The sequence below is a fragment of the Poecilia reticulata genome, chromosome 4 (genome assembly GCF_904066995.2).
Source record: "Poecilia reticulata chromosome 4, P_reticulata-male-v2, whole genome shotgun sequence".
Classification (NCBI taxonomy): domain Eukaryota; kingdom Metazoa; phylum Chordata; class Actinopteri; order Cyprinodontiformes; family Poeciliidae; genus Poecilia; species Poecilia reticulata.
Genome location: NC_088833.1, coordinates 15991442 through 16012183, shown reverse-complemented (window position 1 = coordinate 16012183; position 20742 = coordinate 15991442). Strand labels below are relative to the sequence as shown.

General features: G+C 37.6%; 2 protein-coding genes across 2 annotated transcripts; one reads left to right on the top strand and one right to left on the bottom strand.

Annotated features, from left to right (window-relative positions):
- Positions 1–94: 94 nt before the first annotated feature.
- mfn1b (mitofusin 1b) lies at positions 95–14136 on the bottom strand. The gene is made up of 18 exons (XM_008408022.2): positions 13966–14136; positions 13406–13563; positions 13187–13322; positions 11846–12008; positions 11055–11179; positions 10816–10924; positions 9829–9936; positions 9335–9488; positions 8950–9017; positions 6932–7053; positions 6526–6652; positions 6321–6425; positions 5301–5403; positions 4691–4917; positions 4434–4604; positions 1957–2153; positions 1644–1778; positions 95–947 (listed from the first exon to the last, which is right to left on the bottom strand). Exons 2-18 carry the CDS (start codon positions 13551–13553, stop codon positions 866–868), a joined length of 2280 nt encoding a protein of 759 aa, XP_008406244.1. The 5' UTR covers positions 13554–13563; positions 13966–14136; the 3' UTR covers positions 95–865.
- On the top strand, positions 13034–20714 carry plaat1 (phospholipase A and acyltransferase 1). The gene is made up of 6 exons (XM_008408021.3): positions 13034–13166; positions 16377–16438; positions 17144–17193; positions 18653–18791; positions 19339–19607; positions 20538–20714. Exons 3-6 carry the CDS (start codon positions 17167–17169, stop codon positions 20637–20639), a joined length of 537 nt encoding a protein of 178 aa, XP_008406243.1. The 5' UTR covers positions 13034–13166; positions 16377–16438; positions 17144–17166; the 3' UTR covers positions 20640–20714.
- Positions 20715–20742: the final 28 nt, after the last annotated feature.

The following is a 20742-nucleotide window of genomic DNA, read 5'->3' as shown; positions in this document are numbered from 1 at the left end:
GCCTCACAAATCGCACTTTTGACCCCCCCACCCCCCAACTTAAATGCTTTTAAAAATGGTGCAGTGCTGTCAAAACGTGAATGCAAACACAAAGTCAAGTTTTAGATGATTTCAGGTTTAATGCAATCTAGTAAATTTTGATACACATTTGAGAGGAAACAAAATTTTACAAAACGCAGTGATGTGTAACTGCAAGCCCATTGAACCATGTATAAATAAAATATAATATAAAATATCTGATGATCATTAAAGTCTTTGAACTATACAGTTTGGATTGTTAGAAAATAGAAATAAAACTACAGTACATGCTTTCCTTCCAACTCACGATTACAGTGCGTATATTTAGTATTTCCTTACACTTTTAATATAACGTGTTTATTTTTTTCACTTACAACTGATCCCGTTTGAACAAGCGTCTGCAAAAGTCTTCATTTTCTCCATAAACAGAATAATAAAAAAGGCATTTTTGCAATTAAAGTCACAGCAGGTTAGTGTCAAAAACTGAATCCAACACGTGGCAATCTGACCAATGCATGCTGCCCCCTGGTGGAGAGAAATTTCACAACCACTGTTCGTTTAGGCAGATTTTTCCTTTTTAATTCAACTGCTTTTTTTGTGAGCACCTGATGTTTCTGGCTGGATTAAGAACAGGGAAAATACTTAATTTTTCCTGTGAAACCTACAAAAATAGCAAATGTTTTTTTTCTTTTTTTCGGAGCAACAAAGAGAATCTTTCACAAAACAAAAAAGTCTTAATATCTGAGAAACATTGTGGGTTCATTTGTTCAGAGGAACATCAGCTTTGCCCCTGGTGTCGTGCAGAAAGAGTTCCATGTTTTGGCTGACTCATTTTCCAGCATCGCCATCAGCAGAATGCAGAGTCCTGAGGCTGCAGGTACTGCTTGGTAAACTCCTCCAGCTGTTTCTCCAGCTCTGTTGCTTTATGCCTGCACAGAAAATAGAAAAATGTATAAAACATGAACCAAATTTACCAAAGAAGTTTGTCATCCACTTTTTGGCAACAACTAAATGATTTGTTGGTGTCTAAAAAAAGGAGCAATTTCAACAACCTCCCGATTATTACGTCTCAATAAGCGGGCACTGCCTTGTTGCCTAGCAACCCCAGCTCCAGTATGTTTGGTCAGCTGTTTTTTGAAGCATTTTGTGCAAAAGCAACATGTGAGGAACACAAACCTGTCGCAACTTGTTCAAGAAAGCACAATATGTCCCCTTTTAGTTAGCAGATGCTAATTTTACTAAAGTCTAAGCTGCTTTGCAAAAACAAAAAAAAAAGAAATAGGCATCAGTTCTATCTGTAGATGTACAAAGATGGAGACGGCAGCTGTACCTGCAGAAAAAATGAGTTCTACAAAGTTTCTACAAGGTGAGGCTAAAGACAAAAACAAGGCACATTTCAATGTATTTACATTATTTGAAAATCAAGTTCATTTTCCACAATTATGGAAATGTTTTCTGGTGGTATATTTATTTCATAATATACTCAAAAAATCCATTAAAGTCTGCAAAATAGTCCAAGGAGTATAAATACTTTTGCTAGACACAGTAAAACTTGCTGAATTATCTGAAAAGCTAGAAACTATTCCCCTTATTGATGTACACATGATAGAGCGTTCCGGACTCACCGCAGAGTCTTTGAGCAGTTCTGGACGGTCTCCAGCTCATCTATATTAGTGGTCAGCTGACGGATGTTTGCCTCCAGGTCCCTCTCCGTCTGATCCACCTGCTGACAGAGCCGAGCGAACGTCGTGGCCATTTCCCTGCAAATAGAGTCACACCGCTCAGAGGAGGAGGAAGTCATGATGAGGGGACAATACATTTCAACAGGTTTTTTACAGTACTGCAAATCAAAGTTATGAATACAGTCGTTGAATTTATCCAACCACACGAAACAAAATGATCTTTCAGTTACCAGGTTATTGGACAGGCAGGACTTACTGTTGGACCTGGTGGCTGCAGTTCGCACTTGTAAAGCTCACGATGAGCTGCAGTTTCTCAGTAGCGAACTCCACAAACTGCCGCTTCAGAGTTCGCTCTCTCGCTTTTGTGGTCCAGGTGAGCCTCTCGTACAAGTACAGCAGGCCATAGAGGGAAGCCGACAGGGCAATACACCTCCAGCCGACTGCTTTCCACACCTTGAGTGCAAAATACAAAACAAACAAACAAAAAACAGTCAGAAGCTTTAAGACAAACTGTTAAGAGGATATTTGCAGGTTTCAGCAAGTCAAATTTAAAACCTTTTAATGGCACCTTGAAGGAAATTTAAGACAGAAAAATCTATAAACAAGATGGTTGAGGGAACTTACTGCTTTACAGTAAGTACAGTAAAAACTGTGAAACTGGCTATGTGGCCATGATAAAGGCAAAACAAATCAACTAGCTTGCTAGCAAGGGTATGTTAGCAACTAGTATAGCGGTCCTCAACATGGGTCCTCAACGGACGGTAGGGGGCGCTGGTGAAAAATTTTATAAAAGGGGGACGCTGGGATGCCTTTGGGGGCGTTTGGTTATGGTCTTACAGACCATAACAGTAAATAACATCACTTATTTATGTTTTTATTTAGATTTGATATATTTATTTCTTCAATACCAGTTTAGACTTTGAGCAACTTGGTAAAATTGTATTGTGTAACATTAAAACATGCTTGGCTGCAACTGTATCGATGGCAACTCTTCTTCTATTCAGTGTTTGTAGCTTCTTGGCTCCGCTCCGCTCCTGCTACTAGCTTCACCGCATCAGTTCAGCGTTACGCCGGCTGAAGTCGTTGCTGTGATTCAATTTGTCTGGTATTTTTGTACACGTTTTGCCAGTTCTGTGATCATGTCACAGCAGCAACTGAAATTAAAAAGCGTTTTATTTCCGTTTGAAGGCTGCACGCATCCATGGAAGGACAACTGAAAATCGCTCTTATAAACATGTAATTACTAAAATCACGATACCCTCACTTTGTATCCCTCTGAAAAATGAACCCATATAAATAAAGAAATCCCTTCATGGGTTATACCACGATAGAGGGCGTTCATTTTATAGCGGTAACACCAGTGCTGTAAGTGGTCCGGTACAAAACGGGTGTGATGGAACAACGGTACCACAGCACATTTAAATTTCAATAATCAGAATACCGAAATTGTTTCCGTTGTTTTGAAAGGTTTATGTCAGTCTGCCTTTTCCCCATCGATACGCTTCCCGACCGCTGCGCACCATAGGGGGTTTAAAAAAAAAAAACGACACACACATCGCGCAAAACTCTGAAACAGGAGAAGCAGGACATAAAACGGAGCGACAAACTAGATGTGAAATATGGCAAGAAAACAGAGAATCCGACGCTGAACAGAGAAAAATCATACATGATGTGAAACACGTGACGATTAGGGAGAGCAGCAGGTGATGAGTGAAGATTACTGATGGTTAGCGATGGTAAACGATAAAATAAATCTAGCAACAGGAAAGAAACTAAAGTGGACATAGCAATAAACCAGGAGATGATAATACTAATCAAAGGAAACTAAATGGAAATGAATGAAGAACAAAATGCAAGAATAAACTAAGAAACTAAAGTAAATACAGAGGAATAAACTGGTATGGCAAGACCTTTCGCGCAATAATTAATACAGAGGACTGCGTGGCAAGAATAAACAAACACTATTTCCAGATAAAAGGTAAAATAATATTGTTGAAATGTCATGGGTTTGTTGAGACCACATCTAGTACTGAGAATAAATATATCTTACAGACCATAACAGTAAATAACTGATCACTTATTTATGTTTTTAATTAGATTTGATATATTTATTTCTTCAATATTATTTTTCATATCAGTGTTAATGTCATGAGGCTGACGACTCCATGACACTTTCAATTTGACTCATTAGGATTTGATTAAGAACCAGATTTGGTCTTTGTAATTTCTGTCCAGTAAAACTATTAATCTGATAATTCATTAGACAGGTATATATAAAGATTTAATCCACGTTTCTGTCTCATATTTGTATGGCATTAAAAGGTCCTGGAACTTTTGTTTTTCCATTGAAAAACAAAAGTGGGGGGCGGTGAGGGACCAGGATAAAGGCTAGGGGGCGCTGGCCCGAAAAAGGTTGAGAAACACTGAACTAGTAGCAGGTAGCCTCAAGTCAAAGAACGAAATGAAGACGTTTGCATGTGATTCAAATTTCAGCTCGACAAGAAAATAAAAATCTTCATTAATTAGTCCTGCCATGACAAAATTAAAGACCTGAGGTCAACGCATTTAAGATGTACGTAAATGTTTTAAATTCATTTGAGTCATTTTATAGTCTTAATTTTTTCCAGACTTTTTAAGGATGCATTTAGACCATAATTAAATAGGTGGATGTTCTGATCTGTAGACGCTTCTGTGATGGTCAAAGGTTGATGAACACAGTTCATATGGACATACCACTCCTCCAACAACGATGATGCCCATTGAGGTGCGGGAAGTGATGGATGCCAAGTTGGTTGCCATGGCTATCATCAGGTCTTCCTGGGTCATCAGAGCCTTCTCGTTGGGCGGTGCTGCAATGGATGGGGGCTCAGACGAAGGCGTTACAGGAACTACAGCTCTACAGTTCTACAGAGTAAAACAACTTCAACTTTAGGCTGGTTTACCCCCAAATACACAACATGATGTTTCATTACATCCATCTCAGTAGATACCTGGTAGTTTGGATCCACCAGTTTGAGAGCTCTCTGGGCATTAGCAGAACCCAGGTAGCGGTGCACTAAAGCCCTCAAGCCCAACGAGAACTGGAACTCGATGTTTTCCTGGAAGTCGCTGCAAATGGCAGCACAGTTCAGATCATAGCTCAGGTCGAAAGTCTTTTTGGGCACCAGCATGTGGACTTGACTCTGAGCCGTCGAGGGAAGCAGAGGCACCATGCTATCTGAAATGTTACACACATGAAAAACATTAGTATTTGAAAAAAATTAATAAATAAAATTTACACAGTTACCCGTCTTCACTTTTTCCAAAAAAAAAAACAAAAAAAAACTGACTTCCAATATTTAGTTTTGTAACAGCACCCTGAATATTTTATCAACGACCGCATTACCAGTTTACCTGCATCAGTGTCAGAGACGACAGCCTGCATGCAGGTCTGAAACGGTGACACATTTGTACCATAATGAGGCATGTGGTGATGGCATTCAGCAAAGAACAAATATAGTACAGTCAGGTGACCAAATCCTTCTGATTAGGTGAAGTCAAAATGATCCAGTAAAATGTATTTTCTATAAATCTGTTGGGATTTCTTGTCATGTCAGTTACCCATCATGTATTGCTGGGAAGACTGGACAGAGGCGTTGATGGCATTGGAGCAGCGGAACGCCAGGTTCTTTCCCATCCCCTTTTCTACATGCTCCAGCAGTTCCTGCCAGTGATAAAGAAGGAAGTTCAGGTCAAGCAGAGAAGAAACACTTTACTAAACCGATCTGATGCAAAAATAAGTTTGAAAAAGTTGCATAAATTAGATGGATTGGAAACCCTCTCCACATTTTATCACTCTACTCTATGGTATTTAATTTAATACTGCACTTTTAAATGTCTACAAGATACTCAGCACAAATACAAAATCAGGAGAAAGATATTTGAGATTCTGCAAGAAACTCTGCAAGAATGAATTCAGTTTATTCTAATGTTAAAGAACTTATTACAAGAACCAATGCAGTCATCCGAGTTCTCCACTGGGCTCATAGCAAAAAACATAGCGAGCATAAATACTTGTGATTATGATTGTATACATTACAATACAACTCCAAGTTGCTGTTCCAGAACCAGAACTCAAAGTTTGTCTCAACCGTTCTCCTATAGGTGAGCACCAACATACATTAAAGACCTACTGCTGCTGCTGCTGTTGTTGTATCAACCCTCCCGATTCTTTTCAGGACTTTTTCAGGTTCTGGTTCTGATCTTCTCTGAGCCAGAACCAAACATAGAGAAGCAGCATTCAGTTTTTATGCTTCACTACTCAAACTTCAAGATTAGTGGAAGTTTGCTCAACTGCAAAACAACTGAAACTCTGAATTCCTTTAAATCAAAGTTAAAAACCCGCAGATTTAAAGTTCCCTTTGATTAATAATAGCTGGGACATTGATAAATAAATTTGATATACATTTGCTTTTGATGATGGGATTTCACAAAATGTCATGTTTATTTTATGTTTCATAATGGGTTACTGTATGATGTTTCATGGTGTGAAGTACTTTGAACTGCCTTGTTGCTGAAGCATGCCAAATTAACTACAGCGATCAGTTTTTTTTTGTTTTTTTTTTACAGAGTTTTACTTACAGCCTTGTAGAGTTTGAGGACTTGATATGAAGGGTGGAAATCACCGCGGAACTCGTCAACAATGACATTAAGACGGTTGATCTCCTCTCCCATAGCGATGGACACCTGAGTGCAACGCAAGTATATAAGTCTGACAGCATATTTACTGGTGTTTTAGTTGCTGTTATCTGCATAGGCAGGGCGAAGTCATCCCACTTCTTGTTACCTTGAACTCCACATCGTCGCTGATGGCTTTGATCTTCTTTTTTATTTCTTCAGTCAGTAAGTTGAGTTGATTCCTGACAAACTCCAGCCGGTCTCTCTGATACTCTCTGTCCTCCAGTGCTGCCACTCTGAAAGTCCAAAACAAAAAGTCATGGCCGATACAAGCACCCAAGCAACTGAACAGTCAACTGTGTTTACTGCATTTACATTTCAACTGAAGTTTGTTTTTAATTGTCTAACCACATTACGCTTAACTTTTAACTACTCAGAAGATTTCTATATTGTGTAGTTTACCTGTTATAGCCTTTAAGACATTGATAAAAAAAAAAGTGTTTATTATGAACTGTATAATTCTTAATAGCTGTAACAGAAAAACAAGAGTGGAAGACGTGCGGAGGGATGCTCACCGTTTCTCTGCTGCTTCAATGTTGATGGCATCCATGATGTTCTTGACTTTTTCTATGATCTGCTTGGCCCTGATAGTGTGCTGCTCAAACTTTGTTTTCACTGCTGACTGCGAGATACACTCCTGCGAGGCCACAACACACAAGTTTACTGTGACAGGTACGCTGGGTGCTGCCGGACCGCCTGCATGAGTTAAGCATGCGGTGTAGGAACAAACAGGACAAGATAGACACCTGCTGCTTTTAACCAAAGGTAAAGGCAAAGAAATGGAGACACAGGCGTGAAAATGACAGCAGCAGAGTGTGTACCTTGTGTCGCACAGCCCACATACAAAAGGGTCACGGCTTGTGTGTTGGCTTAGCCACAGAAAAGTTTGGAAATAATAGAAACTTATGACAAACCAGACAAATTGTAGAAGGAAAAAAAATAAAATAAAACATGTCAAAACAAGAAAACATGGGAATGTTGTGTACTTGGGTTCTAGAGTGAACATACATTTATGGACGTAAAGATTTGTCTTGACATTAAAAACAATAGGAAGAAACGCATCTGTTCCTAACAGGATGTTAGTTTAAACTAACGTCAGGAAAAGTTATTGTCTATTCTTATTTGATCAGTTCAATGTTAATCAAACTTAAGCCTGATTTTTGTTATGAGTAAATACAATCTGGAAGTAAGCCCAGTTTTCATGATCTGATGCACTTACACATTAAATATTATACTTAACTCTGCAGCCACTTGCTGTTTATAACTGATTACTGGAAGGCAATGGGCAACTGACTTCCTCGATTTAAATATGTTTTGGCTAAACAGAAAAGCTCTAGCTTAGGTTAGTTCATAACACAGCTTCAGTCAATAATTACCAACGTTTCAAGGTTCAAACTTCAAAGTAGTTTTGCTGATTTTCTCAAAGATACAACTTCATGTTTTGCTACAATGGTATATGTTAAGGTGAAATAAAACAGAAAATATTAAACTGAAAAATGCAAACAGATGTCAAATGAAACCAAACAACTGTTAACCTCACCTAAGTGAATCTAGACTTCAGCAATGAAGACGCAGGTTGAAGAACAGGCACGTATCTAAAGGGCCCTACAGGTGCCTGCTCTGAGTGGGGAAACATAAAAAAACTGACCAGGAGTTTTTCCCCATCAGACTAGCTCAGTGTTTGTTTTAAGACTTTTTGGTTGGTGTTCATCTTCCAATCTTTCAATAACACATAATTATCAAGTGATATTTTCAAATTTTCTGTCAACTTTAAACATTTTTTAACTACAAAACACGACGAGCTGCTGGATAAATGACCGCCCAACCTCCGGGCTTAGCAAGTTTTCTGGATCTGTGCTATTAAACTGTTTCTCTGCACTGCAATCCTCCAAAAACCTCTGAGTGAAACAAAATCAGTTCAAACATTCACTGGAAGTCTAAGTTTACAGCAAACTAATGATGTGGATCTGAGCTGGCTCTCTGGTTACTGAAAACCACCACAACTCTAAGCTGTGTATTTATATTTTTTGCAGCAGCACAATTACACCAGAGAGATTTGATGCAACTATTAGTCCAATAATGGAAGGAAAGCCAGTTGCAGGTGTTTATCCTGCTCTCATGTGTTTCTCTTTTTGATAGGAGGGAAAGGTTGGTGAGGAAAAGGTGACAGGTGAAGACACTCATGACTGAAAAAAAGCAATAAAAAGACATTTATTACAGCAGCAGAACTATTGCACTTTGTTTTCTGAAAAGGTCACGGCCTAATATTTGCATCATGTCTTTGGTCATTGACTTGCATCAATTGAACAAAGTAAACTAACCTTTCTAACTGCGTTAAAAAAACTCCAAGTTGCTATCTGTTAATCAACTTGTATCCCTTCTCTGCTTTTCTGCAGAAAGGGGATTCAGTGAAGAGACAGGAAACTGTAATGACTGTTACTAAAATAGAAGTCAGTTTGTAACATAATCATCATGCCTTACTGGTAATTATATTACCAGATATTAAGCCTCAATATAACACTAGTCTGTGTACCTCAAACCTCCTCTCAAAACTCTGGAACTCCTTTAGTCTCTCCTTGAAGCCCTCAGCCAGAGCGCCACCTGTGGGATAAAAGTATAACATAACGTTACTTAAACTCTATTGAGAAACTTCACTTAAAATATAAATTATTTAAACCTTAAAAAAAAACTAAAACTGTGCTTATTGTTAGCTTATATTCCCATTGTTTAATTTAGCATAAAAATGTTTGTTTGTGCTCTAAATCTTTTCACTAAATAAAGATAGAATGCTTAAACAACAAATAAGAATGGACACAAAAATGCAAACTAAATAAACAAAGGCCATCCATGAAACTACTACACAATCTTTCTCTACCCTGGTTGAACAGAGTAAAGGATAAACTATATTTTACGCTCACCTGTTTCCGGCATGCCCTGAGCTCGCTGCATCCGGGAGTTGAGCACCTCTTTTGCAGAGACAAAGAAAATACGGTTGGGTGCCTGATCCCGGTCGACAACTCTTAGCTCCTCCACAAGAAAGTTCACACAGCGGTCTGTGTGCTGCTTCCTCACCTGCAAAAATAAACGCTTGTATCAATATTAACAGGTTCGTTTTCAATAAGATTTCATGATGGAGTCGCAAAAGAAACACAAATATTACATAAATAAGTTTGCAAAATACAAAAGCAGTTTCTAGGAATGGATTAGAGGGGCAGAAAATTAGGAGATCTTTTAATCAATTGGCATGACTGTCTCATCTTTCTTTTCCATTTCTGTTTTTTATTGTCTGCTCAAAATAAATAAATACAAATAAATGTATGTAAAATTTATTTTACTGGCAATAATAATTTACCTAATGTGCAGAAATGTATTTGTTTGTGGCATGAAAGCTACAGCAGGAGTTTTAACTCACATCCTCCATGTACTCTGGTTCATTTGCCGAGGCATCCCAGCGATTGTTAAGGATGAAGATGTTTGGCTTTGAGAGACGCTCGTTCACTTTGTGGAAAAAATGTTTTTCCTAAATGGAATAAAGACACAAGGTCAAATAATATGCTTCAGCAAACAAACTCAGACAAGTCCATGGCAGTGAAAAACATCAGGGTGTATTCGGTACATCGTTTTCAGCGAACAGAAATGTTCTAAACGAACACTGTTATACAACAACAAAATACATTTATTAATCTTCTGTCATGTCAGAATTTGGTTCAGATCCAGTGGACAGCCAGCACAGGAAGGTGAGTCTGCTTTCTCTTTAAGAGCAGCAGTGACTGTGTTTAGCTTCACATTGCATGAATGCCTGAGCGGACAGAGACAAGTGGAGCCTTTCTGAGGCTGCGTACTTACAGCCGATTGCAATCTAACCAGCTCAGGATAGAAAGTATGTACACAGGCCTCTCTAGTACACATACTGTAAGTGACTGAAAAAACCAGACACAGTTTGCTTGGAAATTAAATCATTGCTGCTCAATTAAACCCTAAGTGACTACTAAAACCATTTCATATACTTAGAAAAACAAGGTTTTAATGATAATGTTTCCTAACTACATGTAATTTTTAAAATAAAAAAAAAACATACTCGAGATAAGTCTGTACTTTAATTATGTACTTGTTCCATATCATAGATCATATCTTCGTCAAACATTATAAACCACCCTGCTACCCTCTACAACACATAAAGCAGTTACACCGTTAGCACAACTCTGCTTCCTCGCTAAGGACACCAGTCCCGCAAACCTCATGATGACACGACAGATTTAACAGACAGCACTAGCTAATTACAGGGATGACAGGTTATGCCAAGTTTCATAATGAATAAAAAATTTTAAAACTTATCTAACCTGCTTAATGCCTCATGCTAAATAAATAAATCCCACAGGATGGCGGTGTAAAATAATACCGTGTTCATAAGCGTCGATTCAGAGTTTGCCACCAGAACGAAGACATCAGCGTCCAGGCAAAACTTGTCAATCCAGCTGTCCAGCTGGGTTGTGACATCTGTCCCTGGACTATAGAGGGAGAAAAATGTCCAAATAAATGTTAAAATGTGGCAAAACAATGCATTTTTACATTAAAATAAATTATATAAACCGCTATGCAACAGTCGTGCAGGTTTTCCAGATGTGATTGTATGGCTACCTGTCCACGAGGACCAGGTCGTCTCGAAGCAGAGCACATTTGGTTTTTGGCCAGAACACCCGGACCAGACAGCCGGCGTCCAGGCTTTCATCCATGTGCAGAGCGTGAGCCAGCTGGTTCACAGTCTGCAGACGGGTCGGAAAAGATGGGATGAATGTTGAAAGAATAATAAACACATATAGACATATGCGTTTCATTAACCTGGAGGGAAGCAATCTCTGATAATATATTGACTCCTAAACAGAAATACGCAACAGCAAGTAATCAAAATCATTCTTGAAATACCCATGACCACCAGTGGATCCAACTATGACGAGGAGAAACATTTTCTTTTTCGCTTAACAAATTAAATCCTAAGCCTGTCTTTAGGAATCGGTACAAAAGTCTCAACTCTTATCAAGGAACAAATTCAATCAGACTGTGTTCTTAACAGTCTGACCTACTTTACTAACGCTTTCACAACAGCAAGAACATTTCAGTTCATCCACATTTTTCCTTTCATTTTGTTTGACTAGATACTGAGAAGTGATATGAACACAATAAAAAGAGAGAATATGAGCCCTTATATTTCCTAATACACACCAGTTTTGTTCCAGTCTGAAAACCAAATAAAGGCAGCAGAGTTAGTCTAGTTAGAAGGAAATCCATTACATTAAAATAAGCTACGTTGTGAAATTGTGTTAAAACTTTATTTTATATAATATAGTTCTGATGTAAAATGCGACAAGGATTAGACATATTTGCAATAACAAAAAACTGACAGAAACTAAAACAAAAACTAAGAAGTTTACTTTAATGCTCTTCTCCTCTTCTGAGCCCTCAGTTTTAAGGTAGGCCTTCTCTTCATCAGTGCCTTCAACGCTCAGAAAGCAGTTAGTGGTGTGACCGATCCCACTGGGCAGGACGCGGTCCCTCAGCATGGCATTAATCACCGTGCTTTTACCATTACTGGTCCTAAAGGAAAACATCAGAGGTCAAACAGGCCGCTTCCTGTTACTCAAATCAAACCAAGATGTTGTCTGTGATTTTAGTTCTAAACTAAGTTCCTACCGCCTTAATTTAGAAGATGAAGCAAAAAAATAAATAAATAAACAAAGGTGTGCATATCTTACGTTTGTGACCTTTGGATGACCTTTGCAGTACATTATCTTTAAAGTTAAGGTGGTGGCACAAATGCACTTACTACAAATATCTTTAAAATGATAGTCAATAATCATTTTAAGGTCATTTCACAAAGCTGAAGAACACAGAGAGATGAGTCTTTGGCTCATCGCTCAGAGTCCCTTCCTCAGCAATCTTATTTAACAAAACCAGCATGGGATTCAGGTCTGTCACTGAGACAACCCTGAAACAACTGTGACCCATAAATCTAGTGCTGAGGCTACCAGATTTATATTTACCATGTCCTCATATAATGACTTATCCTAATAACATTCCTAGCAGCTTTGTAAGAGAAACAGGGCCACAGGATGACAGATCCGACACCATACTCAACAGTGTAAACGAGGCGTTTCCACATATTTAACCCTTATGTTTGTTGATAAAACGTTCAGTCCTATGCTGACCAAGGCACACAGTTGCAGTTGATTTCTCAGAAGAGTTCAACTAATAACATATCTATTCGTGGTGGTAGGACAGGAAATGCTTATTCCAGGCATATCACCAAAACAACTAGTTGGCAAGTAAACATTACGGAGTGTAACATTTTTTTTTTTTCACTCTCAGCAGTTCTCCCTCATTGAGCTTTGGAGGGTCCCCCTCAACCCCCATAGATGGAAAGACGCTAATAATTGTGGCTGGTACATTTTATTTACTTAAAGATAAAGTTAAAAAATTATAACAAAAAAAGAGCAAATAAGCCACATATCACAGCCAAAGACCTTCAGGCCTTGAGATGTTTTTGTTTGATTTTTTTTGTTGTTTATTTTTAATTCTGATTTATTTTTTTTTTAAATTAGCCATGTACTTGTAAACATGAACTTAGGACACTCCTACATAGTATTGAAGAACACTGCAAAGTGAAAGTGAAACACACCTACCCAGGCTATTGTAATTTCCATCCCAAATTAGAACAGAAAGGAAAAATCTCTACCGCAGGATATCAAGCCTCAGGTGAGGAGTGACGCATTTACCTGCCAAAAAACGCCACCTTCATGTGCCTGCGAGCCAGCACCTCCTTAATGACTGCAAGCTTGTCGGCATAGGTTTGAATCTCCACCTTCTGATCTTTAGTCGCGATGGTCCCCAGAGCCTCATTCCCACTGATGACTGTCAGCACAGAACAGTTTAAAAAAAAAAGTTAAAGACAGATGGCAGCTCTTTAACGTTTAGTCATACGTTGACAAACTCACCTTCGACAAACTCTGATGTCTCTTTCACGTAGCTGAGAAGCTGTTCAAACACATCGCTGATCTTCTTCTTGGCTACAACAAAGTGCTTTAGAGGAGAAAAGTCCCCCCGAGCTGAATCTGTCCGGCTGAACGTTTTAGTAGCAGCCATGGTGCTCAATCTAGAGACACGGGGTGTGTTATACAAACTGCATTTAATTTATTTACACTTTATAGACAACGTGCATAAAACTCACCATCGTACTATTTAGATTAAAGCCTAACAGGGCTTAAAGAAGCTCCACAATATTGTGGCTACTCTGAAGAAAAGCTATTTTAATACTCATTAAATCCATAACATAACTGACGCTTAAATAGCTGATATTTTAAAAATATAAAATAATTAATAACTGACAGAGATGCTCCTGTTTTCTAGGCTGCCTGCAGGCAAGCTACAAAACTCGAAGTGTAATATCTAACGAGCCGCTATGAAGCTAGCACGAGTTAAGCTAGGCTAGTGAAAGTAGCTACAGCGGCAATGTGGTCTGTGCTAACATTAGTCAGAAGTGTAAATATATCCTCACCACAGTCCTAATAAATCGGCGTCCACTTCACATAATACAAACACAGATGTTCTACGCTGACACTAAATATTCTCGCACTTCTCACAAGATTCGTCGCTGCCAACCTGCCTAACCTTCTGTTTGTATCCAGCACCGCTGCAAAGGCAAGCTAACCACCGGAAATACAACTTTGACACAAGTTTTAAAAAATAAAAGCCGTTACATTGTGGAAAATGAAATTCACACGTAAAATGTGTTTTAGATCTAGTTAATTCTCTGCTAGTTTATTCTAGTGTACAGATAATGTACTGCTGAAAAAACAGTTTATTTATCCTATAACGGATGCCGTATTTGAAAGAAATATGTAGTTGTTTGGCAGATGAGTATTTGTATCTCAATGTCTGAAAGGATCTCTGTCCATAAAATCCAGAACAGGCTAATACCGGCGAATCTCTGGTTTACCAAAACTTCTCTTGTTTGCTAGTATTTTGTGAATGAAGCATAACTTGAGCTCATAATAACAGAAAGGATTAAACTGCTATAATTAAATTGCAATTATGTTATCATACTATATCTATGAAGTCCTAAAGGTTTATTAGAATGTAAGAATAGAAATGAAAAAAACTCTATATTTATAACTTTTACATTTCATCTTCTTTTTGAATCTCAGAAGAATTTGAAATGTTTTAAGTTAATTACAGTACACCTTCCTGATTGTAAATCTTTGTGGTTTTTCGTCAAATTATTTTTAAAGAGTTCTTACTCTTTTAAGTTTGACTTCATATATTTTCAATACAAGTTAATGTATTTTACAAGCTTCAGAATGATTTTTTTTAAAGCCAAACTTGTTTTATTTTGAAATTTTCTGTTTTTTCACCAAGCTGAGCCAGCTTGATGAAAAGCGAATAAGGGGCGGGGACTGGTGATGACTCGATGCCTCCATCGACCAATCAGCGAGCAGAATTTATGCAACCTTCAGCGCCCGATTTACAGTAACCAAAAGTTTACAAAGGTCACAGCTGCAGAAAAGCACTAGTTGAAATATACATTTAAAAATAAGAAGTCTCTACGAATGTTCTACTCTTTTCTTTTAAAAAAACATTGTTTTATTTGAATTTGTACAGTAACCATTCATACATGTGTTATATTCTTAATAACCAGAGATAGAATTCACACACATAGTCCAAGTTTGCATGGGTTCCAATAACACATTTGTAGCATATCTGTATGTAAATAAACATATGATTTAAACATTTATGTCAGGAACAAACAAATGACCAAACAGATAAACAAATCAACCATAAGAAAAGACAAAAGAAGAAGGTAGAAAACACACACACACATAAAGGCTGTCAAACAGGTACAATAGAAACCAATTACATTTCCCCACATCAACAATTTTCTTTAATCTTATTTACCAGGTCATACACATCTTATATTAATTTTCTTCATCTACAAGCTTTGCATCTTTAACAAATGAAGAAAATGAAGACCAAACCTCCTCAGATTTTTCTTGCTGCCCTTTTTGTATGTTATTCTTTCCAAGAGAAAAGTTGTTAACATTTGTCTAATCCAAAATGTGATACTCAGACTATCAGTTCTTTTCTAAAATAGTGCAATAGATTTTTTTGGCATGCAAGAGACACATATCTATCAAATTGCATTTGCTCTGGCTATATCTATGACCACTGGGTCCCAAGATAAATAGGGCATTAAAAAAATCTTTTGAAATAATCCTTGCTGTTATTTTCCTAGCCTCCTCTTAAAAAGCTGGTTTTGTTATATTGGCATAAGCAATACAATAGTGTCCCTTTCTCCACCATGCATTTTGTAAACAAATCTAGAATATTAGGGTTAAATTTATTCAGTTTTACAGGCGTGATGTATACTGTCACAGTCCATTTAAACTGTCATAATCTAAAGTTTGTACTAATTGATTGAATGTGAGCTTTGGTGCAAGCTAAATTCCACTTCTCAGTGGTAATTTCCACTCCTAATTCCTCTCTACATTTTGTCTGAATTGTATCACAATTTTCTAATTAAGTTGACATTAATAGATTATAAAGTTCTGATAAAAGTAATAAAAAAAATGTACGTTGTTTTTTTTAAATAAAAGCCTGTATTTATTTGGTTGAAATGTACTTTTATTTCTTCTTCTTTTACTTTTACCTTAACATGGTCTTTATTCATTTAGACTAAAATAGCAGTGCACTCAGTGCCTCGCATGCATGTGTTGTGACTGTCAATGACTCTATGTGTGTGTCTGTGTGCGTGTTTGTGTCAGAGAGACAGAACTTAGCAACAGCGGCAGAAACTACAATCAGTCAGAACCGTGAACACCGAACAAGCTCCAGGAGAAACCTCCGACATCTAGTTTGGCATTCAAACAACTCAGCAATCACTCTTTTTGTTTTTGTTGTATTTTTCTGTAGTTTTGCGTGGATTTAAGATGGAGAAGTAAAATGGTGAGGAAGAAAAAGCTACCGGTGTTTGAGTAAGTATGACATTTCTAAGCCTTTACAATACACTGCTAACATAGAAACAAGCTTATTATCATGTAAGTACACATAGTTGATATGTTTTTTAGGTTTTTTTTTACATCAGTAGATTACTTTCTAAACCTGGTAGAGTTATGCTTTGATAATTAATCCATGGCCTTTTTGCAGCTTCACCATCATAAATAAATAATGCGGTGGACATACTCTCTGCTCCCCCAGGGTGATATACATTTCCCCTCATTCACTGGCAACTTCGATCCAATTTAAATTTTTTGATCACCAAAACTTTGATACTCATTCTTTCACACTTTAACTTGGTAAAACTGAAGAAAAAAAAATACACAACTGAAAAAAATGTAACTTCACGAGGCACTTGTTCCTTCAGTGGAAAAACAACCTGAATTCAACTATTTTTCCCTCAGTTTCCACATTGTGTTGGAGCTATTGTAGCAGAACAGGCGACACAGGAGCTCATATGTGTATTGTGTGTGTTTGTGTGTGAGTGACTGCGCTGCTGTGTTCTCTATGTGACCTCTGTGGTGTACCTTTTATGTAGCATTCTCTTTAACAAGGACATTTTTGTCATTTCCTCATTCATGTCAAATTTAACCAAAACCTAAAGAATTTTTCAAATTTAGAAATTGACTTGAAGAATTCCAAACATCTGATTGGTTGGAAATCTTGTCTCCTATTGTCTGCAGAATTTGTGGAAGGATGATGTGGGATGGATAAACAACGACCAAACTCTGCTGTAAGTAAACTGAACATCTGTTCGCATTAATGTGCTTTTTTTTTTTTCCGCCTGTGAATGTAGGTACATGGACGTGTGACTCAGGATGGGAAACGAGAACTGGTTCTTGATTCTTTGTAATTGTAATTGGTTCCAATAATGTATTTGCATGGTGACGTACAACACGCTTCGTATTTTGATAATCAAGATGGCGTCACGAGAAAAAGACAATTTTAGGGCCAGTTGCAACATGTGGCTCTAATTACAATAAAAGGTCCTGGTTATTGGATTATTGTAAGACCTCAAAAGACCCCAATTTCTGCATTGAGAATGTTTTTTAATTGGTTTGATGTCATATTCTAATCTTAAATATCATATTTCATTATATCATTTCGCATAAGCAAGAAATTATGATTTCTTTACATATGTAAAAAAATCATCTTTACTTATGTGAAGATTTTTTTCACATGAGTAAAAAAACATTGAAAACATTAATCTGTCTGGAATTAATCTACATAATGTGTTTACTGAAATACATGAACTTCTCATTAATATTCAAATTGTGTTGTAGTTTACCAGGGCAGATAGAGTGATGGTTTTCAGAAGTTGCTAAAAACCTTTAGCTACTCCTTTCATAGAGGCAGGGAACTGTCAAAAAAGAAACTTTCAAAATAAAATAAGGTCTTCCTGTCACACCTCTGGACATCGACACATCCCAGTTGAACTTTTCCTCATTCTCAGGAGTGAATCAGCCCGACTCGAAATCGAACTGGCCGACATAGCGAATAAAAAGTTATGGGTGTCCAAGTTCAAAAACCCGAGAGCTGATCTGGAAGAAGTCACCTGTTAGAGGGCCACTCTCTCTAAAGAGCACAAATGGAGTGAAATTGACAACCTTCACAAATCCAACAAACTTGCTTTTGAAACATGGAGTGTCATTCCCGAGATGTATGTAAACATGAAAAAGTATGTGTTTGGAGTCCTAACCCTGAAGCTGATGTAGTTTTATATATATATCGATCGAGGATGAGAGCACACTGAACTTGTCACAAATGTTCTTAATTTTATGTTAATTTTTTAAAGAAGGCTAAGCTGTGTCTTTGTGTTTTATTTATTTTAAAGTGTGCTAGTTTTTATTTTAATTTTAAACAAATATGTGAAGAACTCAAATAGGCCTACATAGTTCAGTGTTTAATTAATTTCAGAAAAGGCCTATACATACACACTGCACTTTTGTTGGTTGCATTCCATTGTTATAAAAGGTAAAATAAAATGTTAAAAATTAAAACTTTTAAACATTTATAAGCTGTGTTACGTTTTGCAGCTCTAGAATATATTTCTTTTGTGAAAGAGGGGGCAAAATGTCTCTTTTGTTAGGTTGCCGATCCTTGTTCTAGTTGTTTTATTTACCAAAACAGTCTTTTTGTGAAACAAGAGGATAATTTGTGAAAATCATTGTCTTTTTTGCTCTGTGTATTAGATGGCCTCTAATGACCCTGAGCTTCCTGAGCCCTCTGCTGACCCTCAACCTGGTGACCTCATTGAAATATTCAGACCAGCATACCAGCACTGGGCTCTCTACCTGGGAGATGGTTACATCATCAACTTAACTCCTGTTGGTCAGTAGACAGAGACAAACCCCAGTGTTCCCATAGCTAACCTGAGTAGAACTCTGCCCTTCGTCCCTCAAATATGAAACACCTGCTTACAGTAAAGTTCCTCTGCATTAAATACACTCAACAGATGTAAAGCAAGGTCTGTCATGGCTTAGCTAAAAGTTGATTTTCAGCCACGGGGCAGAGCTATGAAAATGGATGGAAAAAAAATAAAGACCTAGGGCATAGGTACAGCTTCCTGCAGGAATGCAAACATACAGTCAGAGCTACAATGTAGTAATTTATAAAAAAAAATCTTCTGCAACATGTAAAGATTTATGTTCACAACATGTCTGCACTCTATGTGATAGAGTTTGAGCTATTTCAAAATAAGAATCTTTTCGTCTCCATCGTTAGTAATGGAAAACAATCGTCGTAATCCTATTTTTTCCTTTTAAGTTGCCTTGTCAAGCTACAAGAAAACTCACAAACGTTTGGATAACTGTAACAAAGATTTCTCCTTTTTTTTTTTTTTTTTACTTTTAATGATGAAAAATGGTGTCTCACTCAGATGAGAGCCAGGCAGCTGCCATGTCCAGCGTCAAGTCTGTGTTCAGCAGGAAGGCCGTGGTGCGCATGCAGCTGCTGAAAGAGGTGGTGGGAAACGATTCGTACCGCATCAACAACAAGTATGACGACAACCACACGCCTCTGCCTGTCCGTGAGATCATCCAGCGAGCCGAAGTCCTCATCGACCAGGAGGTGTCCTATGACCTGCTGGGGAGCAACTGCGAGCACTTTGTGACCCTTCTACGCTACGGGGAAGGTGTTTCTGAGCAGGTCCATGACTGTTTGCTTTGCTTTTTTATAATGTGCCATCAGAGCATCGTTGACACATTTAACTCCTTAGAAAAGGCCTGTTGAATGCGGCAATTTTTTGTTTCGAAGAAATAAGTTCATGCCTCTCTAAACATTGACAATGTTTGTATTTCCTCAAATTGAGATATTGTGAAAAAAATTCCCAAGAAACTTTCTAAATTGATCTTGATCAAATCTTTAGGGGATCTGAGGGTCTTTTAGATTTCTCTTCTGAACTTTGCACTCATTTTTATTACAGTGTATGATACCTGCACATGATGCTCTATTGTGCAGCATATGGGCTTAAAAAACTGAAGGAGGTAGACTGAGAAGAGAGGGAGAAGGAACTTTTAGGCATCTTCAAAAAACCCAGAAAAAAAAAAGCTTATCAAGGCATCTTTCCTTAGGAAGGAAGCAATTGGGTTTTTGTAATCAAGTGGAGAGATCAGCCTTTTTGTTTCCTCATTTTTGGACATTATCCATTTGCTTGTCAGTTTACATTTTATATTAACGCCACAGAATTGATGTATATCGTTTCTCTTTATTTTAGTGTGAGGAAGTTTTATAAATGATTGTTTTAGTTTCATTTAAGCACAAGTAGTTTAGGTAATAATCATCTAAGGCAAATGTTTTATAATATTATGGGTTCATTTTTATGTTTTTATTTACAGTTTCACAAATTTGTCCTGAAAACAGTGTTAATAATGAAGATGAAGACAAACCGATGTCAACTTTACTTTTACGCCTGAGTTGTTCAATTTTTTTACAATACTCAGGACACTCGTTTAGCTATCTGTCACTTCACGTAGCTCTGTGTGTGTGGGGACAGAATATGCAATACTACTAATTCAAAATAAAGTGTGAGTCTGGTCATGCTGAGTCCACGTCCTGTGCTCTTCCTTGTCTCTGCAGGCTTCACGGGCCATGGGGGCCATCAGTCTGGTGACGGCAGCAGCCAGTGCCTTCTCTGTCCTGGGACTGATCAACACACGGTCCAGAAACAGGCCTTTCTGAACACTGAGATCTGCACTGCAGGCTGTTGTTCCCCAACGTTCATGCAACTGTAATAAAATAATGTGAAAACAAAAATGAACTGATGCTAATTTTTTGTGCAACT

Excerpts from the sequence above, each read along its gene's own strand:
- mfn1b (XM_008408022.2), bottom strand. The coding sequence starts at position 13,553 with ATGGCTGCTACTAAAACGTTCAGCCGGACAGATTCAGCTCGGGGGGAC. Across the intron at positions 9,937-10,815 it reads AATCGACGCTTATGAACACG|GAAAAACATTTTTTCCACAA; the intron begins GTATTATTTTAC and ends TATTCCATTTAG. Across the intron at positions 9,018-9,334 it reads TCAGGGCATGCCGGAAACAG|GTGGCGCTCTGGCTGAGGGC; the intron begins GTGAGCGTAAAA and ends TTTATCCCACAG.
- plaat1 (XM_008408021.3), top strand. The coding sequence starts at position 17,167 with ATGGATAAACAACGACCAAACTCTGCT. Across the intron at positions 18,792-19,338 it reads CATCAACTTAACTCCTGTTG|ATGAGAGCCAGGCAGCTGCC; the intron begins GTCAGTAGACAG and ends TGTCTCACTCAG. Across the intron at positions 19,608-20,537 it reads GGGAAGGTGTTTCTGAGCAG|GCTTCACGGGCCATGGGGGC; the intron begins GTCCATGACTGT and ends TTGTCTCTGCAG.